Here is a 22843-nt window from a genome sequence, read left to right as displayed (position 1 = left end):
CACTAGGAGCACAGGGTTGTACCCCCACCCATGGGTGCCATAAGGGTATCCCATGGGTCTGTACACCAAACCAAACGAGAGAGCTGCACCGCCAGGAATCCCACATGAATTCCTGCATGGAAAACACGACAGAACACACAATAAAAAGCAGTAAAGGACAATGATACAGAAGCCCTGTCCCTCCGATGCATTTCTAGCATCACAGTTGCCTTCCAAGTCGTACCCCCATTGTGATTTCTCAAATGACTGATGGTTGCTCCCATTGGAGCACAGCTTGTGTGTGGGTTGGGGGGTGTGTGGGGAGAGGGCTGCAATTTGAAAATATTAGTTTGCTGTGGGACTGGCAGGTGTGCTGCACTCCTCAGGGTGTTAAAACTTGGTGTGTTGAGGAGTGGAGGGAGGCATGATCATAACGGGGGATGGGCACGTGGAATGTTCAGGGGCTGAATTCCCTGATGAAGGGAAAATCGGTCTTGGACAAGTTAAGGCATATGTCCTTCTCTTTGTTTTTCCCTGTAGGAGACCCACTTACCTGTGCAGTATGAGAAGCGTATGAGGGCCAGAATGTTGTTTGCCGCCAGAGGCGAGAAGAAGCAGGGGGTAGCTATATTGATTGGTGAGCAGATCGCAATCTCTAACATGAAGGATCTTTGGGATCCTCAGGGGGCAGTATGTTTGTGTTAAGGGCCTGCTCTGGGAACCAATGGTTACATTGGTCTGCCTGTATGCCCCTAATGTGGGACAAGACGTGTTCCAGGAGAGCTGTTGCCTGCGGGTACTTTCCTTTGCAGAGGGACAGGTATTGATAGGAGGTGACTTCAACGGTATTCAACCCCTTGCTGGACAAATCACTACCCACTACCAAACTAGATTTTAAGCATGGCATTGCTTTTTGGTCACTCCTCCGGCAATTAGGGCTGGTTGACATCTGGCGGCTGTTCCATGGTGAGGAGAAAAACATTCCCTTCTATTCACATGTTCACAAGGACTTATCTAGACTGGATCTCATGCTTGCACCTAGCGCATTGTACCCGTGTCTGTACCAGGGGTCCTCAAAAACTCTTAATGAATAGTTAGCACACGTATTCCAAAAAGGAGCACTCACACCGGGCAAGAAGTGACCTTGCTTATTACAGCTGGGCGAGCACAAATCTAATAGAACAGTGGAACAGAACTGCTTGATGAGAGCCGGCAAATTGGCACACAGCAAACATCATTTTTATACTGCTAATACAATGTTCATGGAGTTAGAAACAGTAGCACTTCAAATCTGTGCGATTCCCACAATGCTTACTTGTTAAAATATGTCATACCCCTATAGCAAGACATACTTTAGTCAAACTTGATTGGCGCAAACATATCTGCCGTCTCCCAGCTCATCTCCTCCCCATGTGGTGCCACATTGTTTCCCGCTCCACCCGCTAACATTTTGCAATTAGTAATAACATAATTGTGCTAGTTGTAGTGATCTGCCATTGGTCAGCGCCAAAAAGGAAGGAACACAGGACACCCTGAACTAATGCGAAGGGAGCTATTCACATGGCACTGGACAGATGATTACGTTTGTGGACACTTATGAATACACTGAGGGCTTGTTACTTTTCAGGAACACCAAAACTTACCGTTTTATTGACTCATCCTGGTGCACCCCTTCATCCCACATCTTGATTCCCATACCGGACAAGGGACGATTTGAAACAGCCTTGTGGCCATGCAAGTGCCTTTCTGGGTCAGGCCGATTTCCTCAGTTCCCACGAGCAGTCGCAGGACTGGCTCACCGTCCTCGATTACATCATTCAGTGCAGCTCCAAGCAACTGCAGGGTCTGCTGGAGATGAGCGGCCTGAATTCAGCTTGCCCCGCAGCCGTGACACTCAGGTCATGCGTTCATAGTGGGCCTACATGGTGAAGCCCACCTGCAGCATCCTCATGGGGAGCACTTACCTGTGGTTTTGCCTTTCTCGCATTGTGCAGCAAGTTCCATGTACCTGTGTGATATATAGAGTGTCTCTCTTGTTACCCCCCCCCCCCCAGAAGTATCCTATCCCGAGCCCCTCATTCCGGCAAATGGTAGGTGCGCCCCCGTTTCTAGCGCTGAATCTGCACCTTTATTACATGTCTGTGAGCTGAAAATAGGAATTTGGACATTGTCTGGTCATAGCCCAGTGTCTGACTGTTCATGCTGAGAGGTCCCGATACCCCTGGAAGCTGTACGACCTGGTCCTTACGGACCCGGTGGCCCTCCACTGGGGATTGTTTGGGATGCCATGAAGGCAGTTGTTTGTGAAGAGCTGGTTAGAAAGTCTGCAGCATACACTAGAGCGCAACAGCTTGTTAGACGAAACCTGGAGGGAGAGGTAAGGCGGGCAGAGCAGGCGCACAAGAGGTTGGGGTCATGCAAGGCACTACGGAAGTTGAGATTGGAGTGTAAGAAACTTGAATAGTATCTTGCTGATAGGACGGTCCAAACAATAATGAAGACCAAGCAATACAATTAAGCAAACGGGAACCAAGCCAACCGGCTCCTAGTGGCTAAGTTACGGAAGCTCAGACACAGGAGCACAGTGTTGGCCTTGCATGACAGTCAGGGCGTGCTACAGCGGGGGGAGGCTGATATATTGAGGCTGTTTCAATCCCGGTTTGCAGAGGTATTCCAGGGTGAGTCTGTCCTGGCTGAAATGCAGGGCCAATACTTGAGGGAAGCAGGCCTGCCCAGGCTGTCTGAAGAGGAGCGTGAAGCTTTGACGGGCGAGATTCTGTCTGGAAATTTGAATGGGCTTTCAAGACTCTGAAGAATAAGGCCCCTGACCCTGATGGGTTCACTGCTCCCTTTCACAGAAAGGTTTGCTCTTTCTTGCTTCCCCCGCTGGTGGATCTTCAACTAATTTTGAGTTTACGGCAGAGTGGCTCCTTCTATGGGGATTACCATGACAGTTCTGATTCCCAAGCCGGGAAATCCATCTCCGGATCCGGAAGCACCTCAAGACCTTCTTTGCTTCTGCCTTCGCCCCCCTCTCTCCCCTGCCTATTCTGCTCTCCCTCAGGACCATGCACCTGGCCACCCTCTGTGCTCTGGGCCCAGGTACTTGCTCATCTTGCCACCCTCACGCCTGCCTCCGGGCCACCCCTTGCACTGGGGTCTGTATCTGTACCCATACAGGCCCCCCCTTTTTCTTCCTGCACTTATCAGACCTACCCAGCCTGATGCCTTAAACCCAACACTTGCCACTTGCTGGCTGCCCTACCATTGCTTGTTGCCTTTTTTATTTATTAATTTATTATTTATGTGTTTTTCTCCTCGCTCCGCACTCTCCTTTTGTTCCCCCTTCCATGCACTTCTCCCCCTCCCCCAGGCACTTGAGCGTTCTCAATGTCACTGGGCCTAGTAAGATTGTTGTTTTTGTTCTCCCCTGTTCCTTTCCCTTGCCTTGTCGCGCTCTGAAACACTTGTGTTTGAGCGCGATAGAAATAAAATATCATCTAGGGATACAAATGTTGAAATGTTCCCTGTACTCTTCACGTTTTGGCGGTGGTGGAGTATGGCAAGTCTGCCTTCATCAGGGCTCCTAATCGGGGACCCTGTGGGGGTACAGAGATATCTGGTGAGTGGGGTTGTAATGCGGGTGCCCTAAATTATTGGGCACTACTAGTGTGAATCTTATTCTCTCAGCGCCGGTCAAATATTCCCAAGTACTCGGATTCGTCCCCACATAGGCATGGTGTCAGACAGCAGGGATAGTCATGTGGATACCAGCAGAATGTGAAGGTTCCCAGTAGAGTTCACATACAGGTGTTTCTATGTGGGTTCAAAGAGTAAAACTGGTTGAAATGGGTACCAATACCCCATTTAGTAGGGTAGAAAAATAGGTTCAGCTCTATACTGAGCTCTAAATCCATGAGCAGGTAATTGAGAGAATCAATTGGGGGGTGCCTCTGTGCGTCTGGATGCCGGATCGCAATTTGGTTGTCTCTGGCCATAGGCGTCAGGTGCTGGTTTATGTCAGGTACTGGCTTAGGTCCTTGAAGTTGGCTCCTAGAAAGAGGCAAAGGCAAGGTACCAGAACCTAATTTAGGACTGTGTGGTTTTGCTAAGACTAAAATAAATGACTAGGTGTTGAAAGAAGTTTTTTGAAAAATAAAAAATAAGAAATATATATATTTATAGAGGGCTCAGAAGGAGATGTGAGGTTAGCTGTATGCAGAGGGCGTACAGAATAACCCAAGTCAGGACCTCGATTAGCACTTTGGCCCGATACAATGGGCCCGTGGGAAAATCCCATATTTGGGTGTTCGTATCCCCAGCCGAGTTTCCGAGGTGTTTCGACGCAACTTCCCGCCATTGCTCCAAGAACTGTCTGAAGATTTAATCAGGTGGGGTCGACAGGAAGTATCCAGGTTTGGCAGGTTTTCTGTGGTCAAGATGAACCTTATCCCCCAGTTACTTTACCTCTGTGCAGCGCTGCCCGTGAGGGTCACTGACTCAGAACTTTGCACACTACAAGGAAGGATTGTCAAATTCATATGGGGTAACAAGCAGACCGGGGTCTCTAGAAAGGTATTACTGAGGCCTCTTGGGGTAGGTGGCTCTAATCTGTTCCGCCATAATTTAGCTCTGCAGATTTCCCATGTAACGTCCTACCAACTCTTCAGAAAAACACTAAAGACTCAATTGGTTAACTAATCAGCCTCTTGCACCGGCTTGAACTATACGTTCCAATGCAAATGTACCTACCTATGTAACTAGCGCCTGGATGCTCGAGGGCTTGGTGCGCCGCTATAAATGATAAAATAAATAATTACCTGGTGGGATGCCGATCGATCTACGGCCGAAATGGAAGGCAATTGAACAGGCCTACTCAGCGGTACGTTTGAGCCAGCACCTGTATGTGGAAAACAGGTGCCTGTGCTTGTTGTGGAATTTTGGATTTTACTTGTTGGCAACAACCAGATGCACACTTTATTATATGGGGCGGGCACTACGCAGATGAGGAGCAAAGCTGGAGTTGGAGCCGATCACGCCTGTCTGGAACAACCTGGGCTTCCAACCGGGATGGGACCGTGGGAGATATGAGGCGTGGGCAGTGGGGGGGTTTGGTGAACCTACACCAGTTATATAAAGATGGCAGCCCGTTGACCTTCATTGAGTGTAAGGTAACTTCTGCTCTTCCTCAAACCGAGTGCTTTCCTTACGCCCAGCTATGCCATTGGGTTTCTCACCCATTAACGAAACAAGGGGGCCATCAGGCCATTGACCGCTCTTGTGTTGGTGACCCAAGGGGGGTGGGGGAATCTCACTGGGTCGGATCTCACATCTCTATAAGCTGTTGGACACAGAGGCCACAGTGGTGCGCCTGGAATACATGGGAAAGTGGGAGGAAGATCTGGATGAGTCAATAGAAGATGATGCTTGGCTGAGGGTATGGGGGTGAATGCTTAAATCTTCCTTGAGTGTTACAGATAGGGAATGCTCCTATAAATTCTGCTATAGGTGTTACCTCACGTCGGAGAGGTTGCATTTCAGCCAATTACTCACCGAATTGCTGGCGAGGCTGTGCCGCTGTGGGTTCCCTCTTTCATATGGTATGGACGTGTGGGAAGGTGGGTCTCTTTTGTAAGGAGGTGCTCTCTAAAATCAAGGATATCAGGGGGCAGCCCCTAATCCCACAACCCAGGGCTGTCCCATCCTATGGTTCCCCAGGTGGGGGTGACACAGGTTATGGATATTCCCCTTGATGGGCCCAATGGCCACACTGGTTGGGCACCTTCTCCTTGCAGTGAAGCGGACTATAGCCTGAAATTGGAAGTTTGTGGATGGTCCAGTGATACAGATGTGGTGGGTGAAAACATGGACATGATGGTTGCAGACAAAATTACTGCATTGTCTGAAGGGCGGTACAGCCAATATGTCACTATATAGAAACCCTTCATCGATTTTACTGAAACCTACCCTGCAACTGTGGTTAAAGCCCCACATACGAGGAACCTTTCCCTGTTGTAATGATGTTTGGTTGTTGGAGCAATGGGATGTTGAGAGGCTGGGACTTGCCTGTTTTCTCGCTGCACAGAAAGTATGGCACTTTGTAAATCTCTGTCATCAGGTCTCGTTGAAATGTGATAACTATGTGTTGGCACCCGCCATTCCCCACCGTATGTTAAATAAAAGTTTAAAAAAGAAACAAAGAAAAGCCACAACTGTGGGCTTTCCCCATGCTAGCTTTAGAATTGTCCCTTAATTTCTCCCCTACTTGCCTTCACTGCTTGTATCCACCCTGCTGCATCACATGCCTATGTGTAAGTGTTAAGCTGGACACTTCCACCTAGTACACAGATTGCAGCCACACCATCTTGACCCACTCCCACTAAGCCAATTGTATAGATCAACACATGGCAAATATTCTGTGCAGTGGACCACTATGTGGCAACATTGCAGTTATTTCAAGTTGCTGATTAAACATTCGGTGAAGTGCTAGCTCATCAAATTAAAAGTCAGACTAAAAGGAAACTGTTCTTTTCTGATAGAATGTACATGGAGTAAATTATGTTGGTTCATTCATAAGGAGTCACCCTTTGTGTACAAGGACTACAAAAAAAAAACACAAGGTCATGCAGATATTTCTTTTACATACAAGTGAAAATTACTGTGCACCTGAAAAGGAGAGGGTCTGTTGCTTTGTAAAACACAAGGATGACCTACCGCTTTTAAGGTTAAACTTTTGATTTGTTGAATTCACGATAACATCTGCTGATTCTTTTGTAATGTCGCCAGATTTCACTTGTAGAGTGATTGATCCAATCTGCATTTCATATACCCCTGGTGCTGGAGTCGAGATCTCTCCGATGGAACCTGCAACAATAATATAAATGGATAATCATTTTTTTAACCAGTCTCCTCCATCAACAACAGCACCAGCGTTCAGTCTAATCTGGTACAGCAAATTAGTTATGTCAACAAATCCTAAGGGGCAATATCTTAGGCAAAGCTTCCAGGGATGTCAACCGAAGATTGAGTGACCAACGTTGAGGCAGGTAACGAATGTCTGAAATTAGTTCAAAGATATTTAAAATGTGCCTATACAGCAAATGGTGTTTCAAGGCGCCACAAGACAAGGGGGCAGGGGGAGCGGGGAGAACGGGGTTGAAGAATAACAACAAAGTTAAAAGTTACTCACTGTAGTGACTAACATACTCTTAGTCCATAGTCCCCTTTCCTCCATACTGTATGGGCGTCCCTTGCGAGGGATGGGAGATGGAACTTTCTTCACCAGAAACCGCTTCTTCCCCTTTAAATTTAGAGACGCGCGGGGGTGCGGCCCTGGGAGCATGCTCTCACCTGACTTCGCCCGCCAGCGCCACTCAGTCCCCATTGACGCATCGACAATATACAACATTGCCTAATGACACCAGTATTATTAGGGGGGAGGGTGGTGGGCGGTATGGAGGAAAGGGGACTATGTACGTTAGTCACTACGGTGAGTAACTATTAATTACTCTTACGTCCCATCCCCATTCCTCCATACTGTATGGGCAATTACAACTGAATGTAGCCCTAGGGTTGAGAGGAGACCCTCCTTAAGCAAACAGGTTTCTTAGAACAGCCTGCCCAAAAGCCGTGTCTGACCTAGAGGCGGCATCCAGACAGTGTTTGCAAAAAGCCGAGGGGTTGGCCCAGGTGGCCGCCCTCCTGATGACTTTCCACGGTACGTGCCGTTGGAACGCAATGGCTGTTGCTTTGGCTCTGACCGCATGGGCATGCAAATTAGCCGGAACTGGCCTGTGCTGCCCCTCATAGGCATCCTTGATGGCCACAACCATCCACCTTGTGATGGAGGCCTTGGAGGCCTGATAACCTGGCCTTGAACCACCAAAGGTGACAAAAAGGCCATCCGACTTGCGGAATTCCTTGTCCTGTTCAGGTAGTACTTCAGGGCGCGTCTGACATCCAGACGAAGAGGCTCATACTTGGGGGTTGATGAAGAAGGTAGATAGACTATCTCCTCGTTTAGGTGGAAGGAGGATGAGACCTTGTGTAGGAATGCAGGGTGCACCTTATTTAAAAGGATAAGGACCTCCTTATCTTTGTAAACAGTGGTGTAGGGCTCTGATGCCACGAGAGCCTGGATTTCACTGACTCTGCGAGCAGAGCTAAGGCCCACAAGCAGAGCTGTTTTTAGGGTGAACAGCCTGATGTCCGCGGACGTCACTGGCTCGAATGGTTTGTGCGCCATGGCACCCAACACTACATTGAGGTCCCACAAAGGGTGTGGAATCTTTATAGGCAGGCAGAGTCTGTGGAGGCCCGCCAGCTGTCGCTTGACCACCGGGTTAGAGGAGGAAAACAGACCCTCCTCCGAATTCCTGTAGGCACCTATGGCTGCCAGATAATTGCTGCATGTGTCGACCTGCACTACGGAGTGGGTAAGGTGTGCCGAGAATGAGAGCACGTCATCCAATGACCACTTGAGGGGGTCAATCTCCTCAGAGTTGGCCCAATGACAGAATCTAGACCATTTGCTCTTATATTGGCTCCTGGTAGCTTTGCTTCTGGCGCCCTGGATGATCTCATGGTTAGCCTGCGATAGGTTCAGGTGTTTTAGTGACCTGCTCAGGAACCACGCTGCAAGGGCTAGTTTGTGAGGGGCCCGGTGGTGGACCTTGCCCTCCTGCTGTCTCAGGAGCGGAGCTGGGCCCAGAGGTAGGTGTATGGGGGCCCAGAGGTAGGTGTATGGGAGGTCTGTCCGATAGGCTGAGCAATTCGGAGAACCACAGTCTCACCGGCCACCAGGGAGCTATCAGAATAATGCTGAGGTGCCGAGACTGTTTTATCTTGCAGATCATCCTGTGAACCAGAGGTGGGGCGGGAAGGCGTATGCAGTCATGTAGTTCCATGGTATCTGGAATGCCTCGCCCAAGGAGCCGAGGCACTGACCCTGCCAGGATGCTAACTGACAGCATTTCCTGTTGACCTGGGAGGCAAACAGATCCACTTGGGGATGCCCCCACCTGAGGAAGATCTCTTCCAGCACCAGGTCGTTCAATTGCGACTCGAAATTGTCCGAACCAGCCTGCTGAGCTGGTACGCCTCCAGGTTGGACTCCCCCGGGATGTGGACAGCAGTGAGGTAGATTTTGTTATTCAAGGCCCATTCACACATGCTGTCCGGTAGCCTGCATAGTGGAGGGGATCGGGTACCCCCCCCTGCTTGTTGACATAGTACATGCTGGTGGAGCTGTCCGTCTGGATATGTACTGTCTTGCCCTCTATGAGAGGGAGAAAGGCTTCGAGAGCCAACCATATGGCCTTCAACTCTAGCCAGTTGATGTGGTACTCCTGCTCCTGCCAGGTCTAGACTCCATGGACACTGTGGCTGTCCAGAGTGGCTCTGCAGCCTTCTAGGGAGGAGTCAGCCGTGACTGATCTGAGGGAGAGGTTGCCGGGAGAGGTTGCCAGAAGGGCTTGCCCCGCCACTGGTTGTAGTCTGCAGACCGCAGACCACCAGGTGAAGTCCGGTGGAGGGACGTAGGAATGTCCACTGGCTCTGACTGTGAGGTCCTCTCCTGATTCCATGAGGCTGCGAAGTGCATCTGCAGTCTCCTCATCCGGAGTCTTGCATGAGGTATGGCTAAAAGGACCACCGCCATAATACCCAGTAGGTGTTGGTACCACCAGGCCGAGGTCACTGTACTGGAGAGTAGGAGTAGTGGCTCTCTTGAAGGCCGTGATCTTGTCCGGTGTCCGAGATGAGGCCCAGGTATGTCAGGTTCTGCATAGGTTGCAGCAGAGACTTCTTGAGATTGATAGTAAACCCCAGGTCGTGGAGTGTGTTCATAAGCGCAGAGGAGGTGTGGATAACCAGCTCCGGAGATGAGGCCCAGACGAGCCAGTCCAGGTATGGGTAGACGTGGTGGTCCTCGGGAGAGCAGCCACCGCGTTCATCAATCTGTTAAATACCCTTGGGGCTGAGTTGAGGGTGAAGGGTAGCACCTTGTATTGAAAGTGGCAGCCCATGATCTTGAACCGCAGAAAGGATCGAAGCGGCTGCAAAATAGGGACGTGTAAATAGGCGTCCATCAGATCCAGGGAGCACATCCAGTCTCCCCTGTTCAGTGTCTCGGCAATGAGAGCTGGCGTAACCATCTTGAATTTCTGTAGTGGAAGGGAGAGGTTGAGGGTGGAAAGGTCCAAAACAACACTCAGGCCAGCCGGTTTCTTGTTCTGTATGGCAAAAATCCTGGAATATAAGCCCAATCCTCTCTGGGAGGCTGGGACTTCTTCCACTGCCTGGCTCTCGACGAGTGTATGAATCTCCGCCAACAGAGTTGCTATCCCAATCTGTGGGAGAGGAGGGGTGGAGGGAGGAGATGAAGGGACCGGTAGGCGGTACCACGTGGAGACTACAGAGAGGATCCAGGGGTCTGAAAAATGTTGGTGTCAAAATTGCACGTGGAAGGCAAGCCTGCCCCCCCCCCACCGGAGACACATGGACCCGGGGGGCATGTCATGCCTTCTTTCCCTCCGAGGCTCTTGCGGAGGAGGGGGAATGGAAAAAGCCTTTGTCCCCCGCCCCCTTTTGTGGTTTCCTCCGATGCTGACTTGGGGAACGGTCAGGTTGTCTGGACCTCCGTTCTTGGAAGCCTCAGAACCCTCCAGATGCCCGCCCCTTGTTGGAGCGTTGTTGTGACTGGGTGTACGCCTTGGGTGTGACCTTCATAACACTAGATAAAGACTTAGCAGTTTGTGAGCTTTTTATCTAATTCTTCATCCGTGGTGGAGTGGAAGAAGTCGCTACCCTCGAATGGAAGGTTCAATATGCGTTCCTGGACATCCGGGTTAAACTTGGTAGCCTGGAGCCAGGCCATCCTTTTCATGTGCATGGCAATGCGGATGGCCCGGCCAGAGGTATCGATATGGACCACTGTGGATTCCATGATGTCCTGCGCTACCAGCCTGGCTTCTCCTAATCCGACCTTGAAGCAAGCCTGGCTCTGTGGCGGAGGTTCTGGGAGGAAGTCTGCAATTTCCTGCTAGAGCCTTTGGTGAACGGCTGCCAGCATGGCATCAGCGTTGGCTTGACGCAGGTGCAGGGAGGCGTTGGAGTACAGCTCCAAGACCTTCCCCTCCTTGCCTAGCAGCGCCGAGGATAAGATGGCGGAGGACGACTGAGGCTTAGAATAGAGTGATGACGCAGGAGTGCAGCTGAGGATGAGTGGAAAGCAAGAGTGTATCCCCCTCCAACTGCCTGTACTTGGTATCGAGGCACTGACTGACAGGTTGGGCCGATTGCGGCTTGACCCACCCCTTCTTGGCCTGGGCAACAACGTCCTTCTGCATCGGGATCCCCGTCCTGGAGGGGGGCCTTAGGGTGAGGACTTCTGCCAAAATCCCCTCGGGCTGAGGAAGGCCCAGGTATTCTGCCAGGGCTGCAAGGCGTTCGTGGAAGGCGGGTCGGGTCCTCCTCATCTGTGTCCACCTAAGTGCTCGGAAGTTCCAGAACTGGTGGAGGGGTACTGGGCGCTGTGGGCTGTGGAAACCGGAGGCGGGGCCTGCTGCGGAGGCTGGTGTGCAACCGCATGTATTGCCGGATGCAGGGGGACCGTGATCGGAGGAGCCAGCAAGGGGAGCCCAGGTTGCGCTGGGGCCTGTGGCACTGGAGCCATTGGAGGAATATGGGTGCCTGTGGGGTGACCTGAGGGAGCATGTCCCTGATGACATCCCGAAGGACGGTCCACATCTGGGGAGTTTGCATCAGTGCGAGGAACCTTTTGAAGAACCGGTCTTCGGAGGCTGAAGGGGTGGCAGGTGAATAGCAGTCAGTCAGGAATGAGAGGAAGAAGAGGAGGAGAGAAACTTGAGGGAGAGTTGCATTTCATCTGCATAGCACTGGAAGTGAGGAGAGAAGGCGGAGATCAGCTGGGCTGGAGGGGCAAGGTAGATGGTGAAGAGCCACAGCGAGAGGAAAAAATCTTGAGGGACGCTGCAGGTGGAGAATGATATGGGGGAGAGGAAAGGGCCAAGTTGAACCTAGGAAGGTTGGTCGGAGAGGAAGGACATCAACCAGTCTAGAGCCAGGTCCTTGATGCCTAGGGTATCACGAAGCAGATTTATAGGGTGGCATGATTGACCGTATCAAAGGCAAAGGAAAGGTCATGAAGGATGAGAACGGAAGGAGAGTTGGAATCCAGATTTGAGAGCAAGTCTTCATGGATGTTAAGGACTGCAGTTTCCCTGACTCTGGCTGCTCTGAAGCCAGTCTGGTAGTCGTCAAGACAACCAACAGATTCAGTGTGGTGGATAAGCTGGAGATGACCAGCTTCCCCAAGAGTTTGCCCAGGAAGGGGGGAATGGAGATGTGGATAGTTAGCCGGGCAGGAGGAGTCGACAGAAGGCTTTTTGAGGAGAGGATGCACAATGAAGTGCTTGAGTGGTAGCGGGAAGGAGCCAGTGGCAAAGGAGTGATTATATAAATCAGCCAAGGCTTCAGTAAAGGATGCAATGTTGCCCTTGACTGAGAAGCAGGGGAGCACCTGTTTGGAGGAGACTTTCATAGAGAGGACTTGTCTAGAGAGCTCATCCAGTGGTATGGGCGAGAAAGTGGAGAGTAGGAAGGTAGAGGGTTAGGGGGGCCAAGGGAGGCCTGAGAGCAGGTGCTAGAGAAGGGATGGGTGAAGAGGAGGGGACAGGATGTCCTGAGTTTTGGTTATGAAGTGAGGTCAGTGCAGAGGGTCTGGGATGGCAGAGGAGAGGTGGAGATTGCAGAAGGATTGGCGAGTTCCTTGCGGATTTTGAACACTTCAGCCATGTTGGTGGCCCGAGAGATGCAGGCTTGTATATAGGCTTTCTTTTTTGAGCAGATGGGGTCTGTATTGCCTTTGGAGCAGGATGCAGGCCAGTCTGTCAGAGGTTGTGCTCGAGGCCTGCCACTTCCGCTCAGCAAGTCTGCACTTGCGTTTCAGAGAGGCTAGGTCGGAATCATTACAGGTGTTGCATTCGGAGGCAGGCTTCATGCAGATCCTCATGACGGGGGCAAGGATGTCCATAGTGATGGAGAGGTGAAGGTTAGCAAGGGCTGTGTCAGTGTGAGAGTCAGTGGCTGGAGGGGGAATCAAGGTGGCGGCAAAAGCAGCAACAGACACACTCTTCATCGATCAAATGATGGAGAAGGAGCCTGGCTGTGCGGGCAGAGGCTTAGCCGGGGGACTCGCTCACCCCTTTACAACAGCGCCATAACTCTGTTTGACAGTTTGCAAGGGGGCGAGTTACTGACTAATTGAGCGGGAAGATGGGGTATATCACCAATGAGCCCCATTTTACATAACTATCAATCTCCTCAGAAGCTGTGATTTTAAAGGTAGACCAATAATATTTTTCTTAGGTGTTTTTGCATGTGTAGACAAGGTAGGGATAAACTCATAATCTTAGTGCTATACTCCCTTACCATCTACCCTCCATGCCTGCTATCTCCCTAGCCCTATCTCACTTGGTAATGCCCCTCTGACAAGCATCTAGTGTGAAAAAAGGTTTAAGTTACTTATCTGTAACTATTGTTCTCCTGCACGGGTCTAGCATGGAGTCACATGCTCATGAATATTCCCCATCAGGCTGGGAATCAGTGGTAAAAGAAAAAACTGCCCCATCCAATGACAGCCCTCTCCCTAAGCTCCACCCCTGGTGGCCATCTTCAGATTTGGTAAGCACGTAAGGAACAAGTTACTTACCTGTAACTGTTGTTCTCCAGCATGGGTCTGGCATGGATTCACATGCTCATGAATATTCCCCGTCGTCAGGCTGGGAATCCTCGGTAAAGAAAAAACCAGTATCAGTTTCGTTTCTGATCTGTCTTTCGTAGTAGTAACCAATCACTGATCTCTGCGTCATACTGACCACAGCCAATGACTGCCCTCTACCGAAGACCCGCCTCTGGCAGCCATCTTCAGATTTGGAAGCACGTGAAGTGGCAGTATGACCAAGTGAAGAGCCGCAGAGGGGTAGGCGGGAGGGTTCGCATGTGAATCCATGCCAGACCCATGCTGGAGAACAACAGTTACAGGTAAGTAACTTGTTCCTTCTCCAGCATGGGGTCTGGCATGGATTCACATGCTCATGAATAAAGAATACATAGCAGTACACACATGCACAACCACGGGAGGTGGCAAAGGCTCAACATTAAGCATTACATCAAACTCAACATTAAGCATCTTACCTCCTCACCAGGCTCACCTCAGGCGAACAGGTTGCGCAGCACTGCTTGGCCGACCCTGGACTCCTCCCTGGAATCCCGATCGACGCAGTAGAATTTCGTGAAGGTGTGCGTCGACCTCCACGTAGCAGCCCTGCATATGTCCAGCAGGGGCACACCAGAAAGGAACGCCGTGGTAGCTGCGATCGCTCTGGTGGAATGGGCTCTCGGACGGCCAGGCAGCGGTTGGTTTGCCAACCGATGACAGTACATGATACAGCTGGAGAGCCATCTGGAAATGGAAGCCTTCGAGAGAGCCTTCCCCTGATTGACAGGTCCAAAATTCACAAAGAGTTGTGACGTCTTCCGAAAACACTTCGTGCGGTCCAAGTAGAACTTCAGCGCTCTAGCCACATCCAGCAAGTGCAAAGTCCTCTCAGCCGGCGACGAAGGCGACAGGAAGAACACAGGCAACACCAAGGGTTCGTTGAGGTGGAAGTCCGACGGCACCTTGGGCATGAAGGAAGGGTGCGTCCTGAGCACTACCCTCGTGTCGTGAAAAGTCAAGTACGGGGCCTTGCAGGAAAGGGCCTGGATCTCTCCCACCCGTCGTGCGGAGGTGATGGCCACAAGAAACGCTGTTTTCCACGACAGAAACTTCAACGGGGCCGAGTGCAGAGGCTCAAACGGAGGTCCCATGAGCTTTGTCAGCACCACGTTGAGCTCCCACGCCGGGGCCGGAGCCTTCACCGGCGGGAACGATCTGAACAGTCCCTTCATGAACTCTTTCACCAGACGATGAGTCCACAAGGACGTCCGCCCCGTGGTTCTGGTGTATCGGGAGATCGCAGCAAGATGAATCTTGATGGACGCGTGTGCCAGTCCAGCTTTGGCCAGCGTCAGCAGGTACGGCAGTACTTGGGGGGCCGTAATCCGTAGAGGGTTAATCTTCTGTGCGTGGCACCAGACAGAGAACCTCTTCCACTTGTGTCCGTAGCATTTAAGAGTCGAGGACGCCCTGGCCTTTGCAAGAACCTCTCTGCAGTCGGCCGGTATGTCGTATCCTCCAAACTCTCACGCTGCAGGAGCCAGGCCTGCAAGTTCAGCGACTTCGGGTCGTGGTGGAGGATGGCGCCTCCTTCCCTGGAGAGTAGATCCGCGTCCACCGGCAGCTTGATTGACGGGGAAGCTGACAAGTCCAGAAGGTCCGGGAACCATATCTGCCTCGGCCACGCAGGTGCGACGAGAATCATCCTGCACCGTGACCTCTTGAGCTGGTTGACGAGCCGGATTAGCAGTGGCAATGGAGGGAACGCGCAGAGGAACAGGCCCTCCCAGGGGAACGAGAAAGCATCGCCCATGCTCCTCGCCTGGGGAAACCTGCTGGCGAACCTCCGGCACTTGGAGTTCGTCGCCGTCGCGAACAGGTAGAACTGGGGTGTGCCCCACCGTCGGAAGAGGCGATCCACTAGATCCTGCCGTAGTTCCCACTCGTGGCACGAGCGCAGCTCCCTGCTGAGTGAGTCGGCAATGGTGTTTTTTATCCCTGCCAGATGAAACGGCACCAGAAATATCCCTTGGGCGATGGCCTAATGCCACAGGTCCTGCGCTTCTTTGGACAGTGCTGGGGACCTGGTTCCGCCCTGCTTCCTGATGTAAAACATGGTGGTGGTGTTGTCAGTGAAGATCCTCACCACCTTGCCCTTGAGGGACGGAAGGAAGGACCTGAGGGCCCAAAACACTGCACGGAGCTCCAGGACGTTGATATGCAGGGATTTCTCCGTCGGGAGCCAAAGGCCTCTTGCGTGCAGATTTTCGGTGTGCGCTCCCCACCCTTCCAGGGAGGCATCCGTGGTCACTGTCTCCTGGTGGGCTGGGGTCTGGAAGTCCATGCCCACCGTCAGATGCGCGCGGGTGCCCCACCACCGGATCGCTCGTCGGAAACTCTCGTCGAGTGTGATCCTTTCCTCGAAGCTGCCCGTCGTTTGGATCCAGCGCGCTTCCAGGAACTCCTGCAACGGGTGCATCCGGAGCCTGCACATGGGAATGAGGTAGATGCAGGAAGACATCATTCCGGGGAGGGACTTGATGGACCTCACCTTGGCCGCGTCGGCCACCAACATCCGCTGTACCTTGCCCAGGATGGTCCTGGTCCTCTCCTCCGACGGGGAGGCCAGAAGGGACACTGTCGAGCCTCGCTCCCAGAAACAGTGCGTCCTGTGCGGGTACCAGGTGGGATTTGGCATAGTTCACGGAGAATCCCAGGTCCGTGAGAAGTTGGACGGTCCTTGCCGTGTGCTCCACGGCGAGTTCTCTCGTCTTGGCTCGGATGAGCCAGTCATCCAGGTAGGGGTAGACGTGGATCCCCTCGCGGCGCAGCTGCGCCGCCACCGGTGCAAGGCACTTGGTGAAAACCCTGGGTGCTGACTTCAATCCGACCGGGAGGGCCTTGAACTGGTAGTGCCGTCCTTGGACCACAAACCTGAGGAATTTTCGGTGCCCTTTTAGGATGGGAATATGGAAGTAGGCATCCTCCAAATCCAACGACGACAGGAAGTCTCCTTCCTCCAGCTGACCCAGGACGTGCTGGAGGGTGACCATCCGGAACTTCTGCGCCTTGATGAACTTGTTCAGACGTCGCAGGTCTAGGATGGGGCGCCATCCTCCCGTCTTCTTCTTGACGAGGAAGTACCTCGAGTAACCTCCGGAGCCCCGAAGCCTCTTTGGGACGAGTTCGATGGCGCCCTTCCTGAGCATCGCCTTTACCTCCAGGAGAAGCTGAGGGACGTGAAGCTCTTTCCTGGCCACGGGGGGGACGCGCGGGCACCTTCTTTGAAACTCGAGCGCGTGGCCCCGGGCTAAGGCGTCCAGCACCCAACGGTCGGTGGAAATGGACTCCCACACGCCGACGAAGCTCGCCAGCCGGCCTCCCACCGGGGTGCCTCGGTGGGGGCCCGACCCCACGGCCGATTCAATCCTGTTTCGATGAGGCTTTGCCGCCTTGACCTCCTTGGTGACGACGGCGGGGTCCGCCGGACTTGCCTCGTCCCCTATAGGCCTCCTGAGACGACGAGCGGGCCGCTTGACGGTAGGTGGAGAAACCGCCGCCGGGACCTTTGGAGGCGCCCTTGCCTCTGCTGCTCTGAAAGGGCTGCCGTCGTTGTTGTAGAACCCCAAGGGCTTGGGCCGTCTCCGTGTCCGCTTTAATGGCCTGAAGGGAATCGTCCACTGTTTTCCCAAACAGGTTGTTCCCATCGAACGGCATGTCCAGGACTCTGGTCTGTACGTCTTGACGGAAGTCCGTAGCCTTGAGCCATCTACGCCACCTAAGGCACACTCTGTTGCCCAACTGGCGGAATCCAGTGTCGGCGATGTCCGTCGCAATAGTGATGGCGTGGTCCGACGCCACCTCACCTTCCTGTAGGATCTCCAGGGCCTCCGCCCTCTTGTCGTCCGGAAGGAAGTCCAGCAGGGGAGCCAGTTTGTACCATAGCTCCCTGTCGTCGCGGGCCACGATAGCCAAGGCGTTGGCCGCCTTAATCGTCGTCGCTGCCGACGAGATGACCCTGCGTCCCATAGTGTCCAATTTCTTTCCCTCGCCGTCCGGCGGGGAAGTCGATGTGGAGGCCGCACCCCCCCGCTTTCTTCCTGGCCGCCGCAGAGACGACGGAGTCCGGGGTAGGCTGCGCCCGGAGGCACAGGGGGGCCGCGTCCAGGACCCGGTACTTCTTTTCGTACCGGTCTCTTCTAGCTGGCGTCGTGGAAGGGTTCTTGAGGAGGGCGAGGCCCTCATCCCAGATGTCGTCCAGTAGAGGCACCGCGAGGACAGTCTTCCTCTTGGCCTCGCGCCGCTGATAAAGGAATCCTTCCTTTTTCTTCTCCTCAGGGCAGAGTTGGAAAAGCTCGGACGCCCTGGCGATCATGGAGTGGAACGATCCAATCTCGTCGGGCGGAGAAGCCCGGGTGGGAGGTGACGACGGTAGATCTTCGTCGTAGACCTCGTCGTCCGTACCCGTCGCTGCCGCGTCAGTCCCCGTATCATCCCCTCGGGTGGACGGGGAGGAGGGCTGGACGGGGCGCGACGGCTGAAAAGGAGGTGGAGGATGAATCCTTCTTTTCTTGGGCAGGGGAACGCCAGAAGGTCCCGGTTCTGGGTCCCCCGACGGGAGAGGTTCCTCCGTCGGCAACGGTAGTCTCGTCCTTATCTCCGAGCATAAGGACTGTATAGCCAGCAAAATGGCCGCCGAGTTGTCTTGCGGTGCTGGCAGAGGGGAATCCGAAGGGCGATCAGGGGCCCCGTCGGTACCCTCGACGATGTCGTCGTCACCTGCGTCGGGATCCATCCCGACGGGCCGGTCTTCTTCCACGCCGAGGCCGTGGCTTAAGACCTCGATCAGCTCTTCCTCCGAGGTTGAAGCCGAATCTACGACGACACCCTGCCCCCCTTTTCTTCCCCGCCGGGGATTTCACGGGGGTCCTATCGATGGGCACAAAAGAGGACTCCCTCTGAGGTGGCAGGGAGACTGAGCCCCGAGGTCGCCACCACTGGTGTAGCCTCCACAGGCTGAGCCAGGGCCGCCGCGACAGTTTCGATAGAGGGCTTGGCCGGATGGATTAAGGCCTTCACCACCTTAGGTGCGCTCACCGCCTTATCCTTGAGGGGGGGGGGACACTGCCTCGCTCCCCCTCCGATGGGACCTTCGAGCTCGACCGGGGCCTCTCCAGGAGCTTCGCCGGGTGCTCGGCCTTCCTCTTACCCGACCCAGAGCGTTGGCTCGTGGTTGATGGTGCCGGGGAGGGTGTGCCCTGCCTGGCGCCCGTAGAGCCCGACCGTTCGGCGCTCCCGGTGCCAGCGGACTCGCGGTGCTTGGCCTTGTGTTGGACCCCCGTCGCCGGGGCGTCCTCAAAGGTCTTAGAAGACCGCTCGGATTTCTTCCTCTTCTTCTCGCCTGACGGGCTCTTCCCTTCCAGCCAGTTGGCGAGGCGTTGATAGCGGTCCTTCATGGTCCGCTCCGACATATTGCCGCAAAACGCACAGTCCTCCTCCACGTGCGTCTTGTCCTCATGTAAGCAGTAGAGACAAAAGGAGTGTTCGTCCTCCTTAAAGACGTTCTGCAGCTGGCATCCAGGGCAGACCCTGAACAGCTTTCCGGGCGTCGAGCTTCCCTTCTCCTGGGCCATGTCCGGGCCTGAGAAACTTCTGGAGTCCTCCAAAAGCATAGCTCGACGAAATCTTCACCCTTGAGGGGCGCAGACTGATCCGACACGGGTCCCCGTTGATCGGATGGAGAGTCGGTGGAGCTTGAGGCTCTTTTGACCGAAAAAAACGAAGTTTTTGAGAAAAAAACGTGAAAAAATAGCACTAACGCTCGAGAGCAATAGCACGAGGATCCCAACACATGAACGTGCGGTAAAAATCTGAAGATGGCTGCCAGAGGCGGGGCTTAGGTAGAGGGCAGTCATTGGCTGTGGTCAGTATGACGCAGAGATCAGTGATTGGTTACTACTACGAAAGACAGATCCGAAACGAAACTGATACTGGTTTTTTCTTTACCGAGGATTCCCAGCCCGACGACGGGGAATATTCATGAGCATGTGAATCCATGCCAGACCCCATGCTGGAGAAAGTGGCAGTATGAACCAAGAAGAGCCACAGAGGCGAAGGAGGGAGGGTTCGCATATGAATCCATGCCAGACCCATGATGGAGAACAATAGTCACAGGTAAGCAACTTAAACCTTCTCCAGCATGTGGTCTGATATGGATTCACATGCTCATGAATAACGATTACACAGCAGTACATATACACAACCACGGGAGGTGGCAAGGCTCAACAGAAATACAGTTCCAGGATGTTGATGTGGAGGCCCTTCTCTTCCGGTTGCCAGAGGCCTCTGGCGTGCAACTGTCCGGTGTGGGCTCCCCAGCCCTCTAGAGATGCGTCCGTGGTGACTGTCTGCTGATAAGGCAGGACTAGAAATGGAGTCCCCTGGACCAGATGAGGCCGTACACCGCACCACTGTATTGCCTGAGGGAACTCCTTGTTGAGGGAGATCTTGTCTGCAAAGTTCCCCGATACTTGCATCCACGAACTCCTGGAGAGGCCTCATCTGAAGTCTGCAGAGACGGACGAGGCTGATGCAAGAGGACATCATGTCCAGCGGCAACTTGATGGCCTGCGCCATTGCTGTCTGCGTCGATGACCAGCGCTGTACTTTTCCTTGTATGGCTACTACCCTCTCCTCTGAAGGGGACGACAAACGCGTTACTGTGTTGAGCCGGGCACCCAGAAACAGCGCATTCTGAGATGGTGTTAAGCAGGACTTTGAATAGTTTATGGGGCACCCCAGCTCCGTCGGCAGATGTACTGTCCTCGATGTGTGCTTGCTCGCCAGTGCGTGGGAGCAGGATTGCACGAGCCAATCGTCCAGGTAATGGTCTATGTGGATTCCCTGTAGATGTAGTGCGTGCCGTGTTTGGGTTCCTCCAGATCCAACGTCAGAAAATCCCCTTACTCCAGTTGGCCGAGCAAGTACCATCCGAACCTTTGGGACTTTAAGAACTTGTTGAGTCGACGCAGAGCCACAACTTAGCTGTGTATTTTACAAACAGTAATAGTTTTAAATTATGAAGAGTTGGGCAAGTAATCAATAGATGTTCTAAAGTGTGGATACGTTTGTCTTGCCAATACAAAAATTAGGGGTTTCGCTATATTCTGAATATATTTAATTTCACCTGTGGGGATAACATTTAGGAATTGGGAAATCTTTTTGGTTGTCTAGGCAATGTTCCCATTGGCTTATCGATCATGGCTTATCGATCATGGAGAAGCTTTTATAGAGTTTATAGATGAACATCTTTTCAATGCTATCACTCCAATCTTTCCAAAAGAGCACTCTTTTGGATTGCATTAGATCATCACTTAGCATGAACTGATGTGACAAGACTATTTTCTTAAAACCAAAAAAACTCAAAAATATTTGTCTATGTGCATTAATGCTAAATAAATTGCAACAGTTTTCCAGGCACATCCCATTAGTGGTATCTCATTTTAGGGGTAACACAACTAATAGATTCTAGATATCTCCAAGAGTTTAGCGCGTATCAGTGGAACTATTTGCCATACATTACTTTACATTACTTATGAGTATGGCTGGGGTAGCCCTTTCAGTTCCACAATAATCACAGCTATCACTCTCTCCTAACTATATCTTCCAGCTGTTTTACCACTATTTCAACAATCTAAGTTGAAGCCTCAGCGCACTGAGCAACTAGTTACCCCACACATATTGTTGTGTAATAGGTATCCCTTTACAAGCCCTCAGCACTTCCATTTATAGTTCGGAGATGAGGCCCTTTGTGTCTGTGCGAGTCCAGAATCTGTTCATATTGTGATAAAGGCTGCTGAAGTTGCTCTGCCCAGCAAGGGTCTCACCAGACTAACTTTAGTTGGAGCTCCACTTAGGGGCAGTTTCTAGCTTGGTCTTATGCAGAAAATGGCCTTCCCTCTATACTTGGCCTGCCCTTGTCAAGCCTGCTTCATAGAAAGGTTGAAACTGTAGGGGATCTATAATCTTATCTGACAATGGTGAAACCCAGTTGCAACTGAGCAGCGATTGCCAGGTTATTACCCCCAGTTTCCTTCGACTTCTGCCAAAGATGCCATAGCAGGATAGGACTGGGTGGATCCTTATGCTAAGTGGGATGCTACTACAGGGAACCCAGACTCATTCTCCCAGAGTAACCAGAGCGAAAAGAAGATTCTCCAACTCGACCCACCGTTTATACTTATTCTCTCTTAGATGATCAAGCAGAACCCAGAATTGGGAGGCTCTATAATACTCGTAAAAGTCTGGGAATCCAGCCCCCCCACCCCTAATCTCATTTGGTAGGGTCAAGGTATTGTAGGCCATTTGTGGTTTTTTACTGACATAAAAAAAAACGCTCCTGGATTTTCTTTAGAAGTGCCACCGAAAATATTATAGGAAGGGCTTCAAATATGAACAATAAGCGAGGTAACATGTTCATTTTATTATCTAAGAGGCTAGCTGCCCAGCATAACATTGTTCCAGACCAGAGAATGAAGATCCTTCTTTATCATGTTCCATCTAGGTGGGTAATTTGCATCAAACATTATATCCGCTTGTGCATTAATGTATACCCTTAAGTACTTTATGCTATCGGTGCAGAGTTGTATTCCATGGAGATTAATGTCTGCACTATTGACAGGGGCACTCAGACAATGATGTATGATAGTCTATTTATATAGCGACTATACACAATGTGTTTCAAAGTGCTTCAAGGCAAGGAAGGGAACAAGGGAAAATAACATGACATTCGTACAGGCCATGAACAGTAAGGATGTGAAATTAACTATCATACTCTGCCAGATGACATGTCAGACAGTGCAAGAGCTAAAACATAGATAAGGAAGGGAGGGGGAGAGTGGGAAGGAAATGGAAACAGGCAGGCGACTACCGTACTAGGCCTGACAACATTTGTGCTGGAGGAGACAGACAAGGTTGCTATCATACTAGGTCCAGGGACAATTCTGATAGAGTAAGTACATAGAAGAAAGTAAGGGGAGGAGACAGGAAAGGGAGAAAGGAAGAGGAGGAGAGAACAGCAAGTAAGCAGTAAAAAAGAGTGGAGAAGCAAGAGGGGAGAGAGAA

The 22843-nt window shown here is 52.2% G+C and overlaps 1 protein-coding gene across 3 annotated transcripts in view; it reads right to left on the bottom strand.

The window, feature by feature from the left end:
* The window catches only part of LOC138489065 (protein mono-ADP-ribosyltransferase PARP14-like), a 1946959-nt gene that overhangs the window by 812358 nt on the left and 1111758 nt on the right, over positions 1-22843 (bottom strand). For all 3 annotated transcript variants that reach the window (XM_069616628.1, XM_069616629.1, XM_069616630.1), the window contains exon 11: positions 6694-6843. In XM_069616628.1, the coding sequence (XP_069472729.1) occupies positions 6694-6843 (150 nt within the window). The remainder of the gene's footprint in view (positions 1-6693; positions 6844-22843) is intronic.

Source organism: Ambystoma mexicanum, chromosome 9 (assembly GCF_040938575.1).
Source record: "Ambystoma mexicanum isolate Mex_15411 chromosome 9, UKY_AmexF1_1, whole genome shotgun sequence".
NCBI lineage: Eukaryota > Metazoa > Chordata > Amphibia > Caudata > Ambystomatidae > Ambystoma > Ambystoma mexicanum.
Note: the sequence above shows the minus strand (reverse complement) of the source record. Positions and strands in the feature narration are given on the sequence as shown.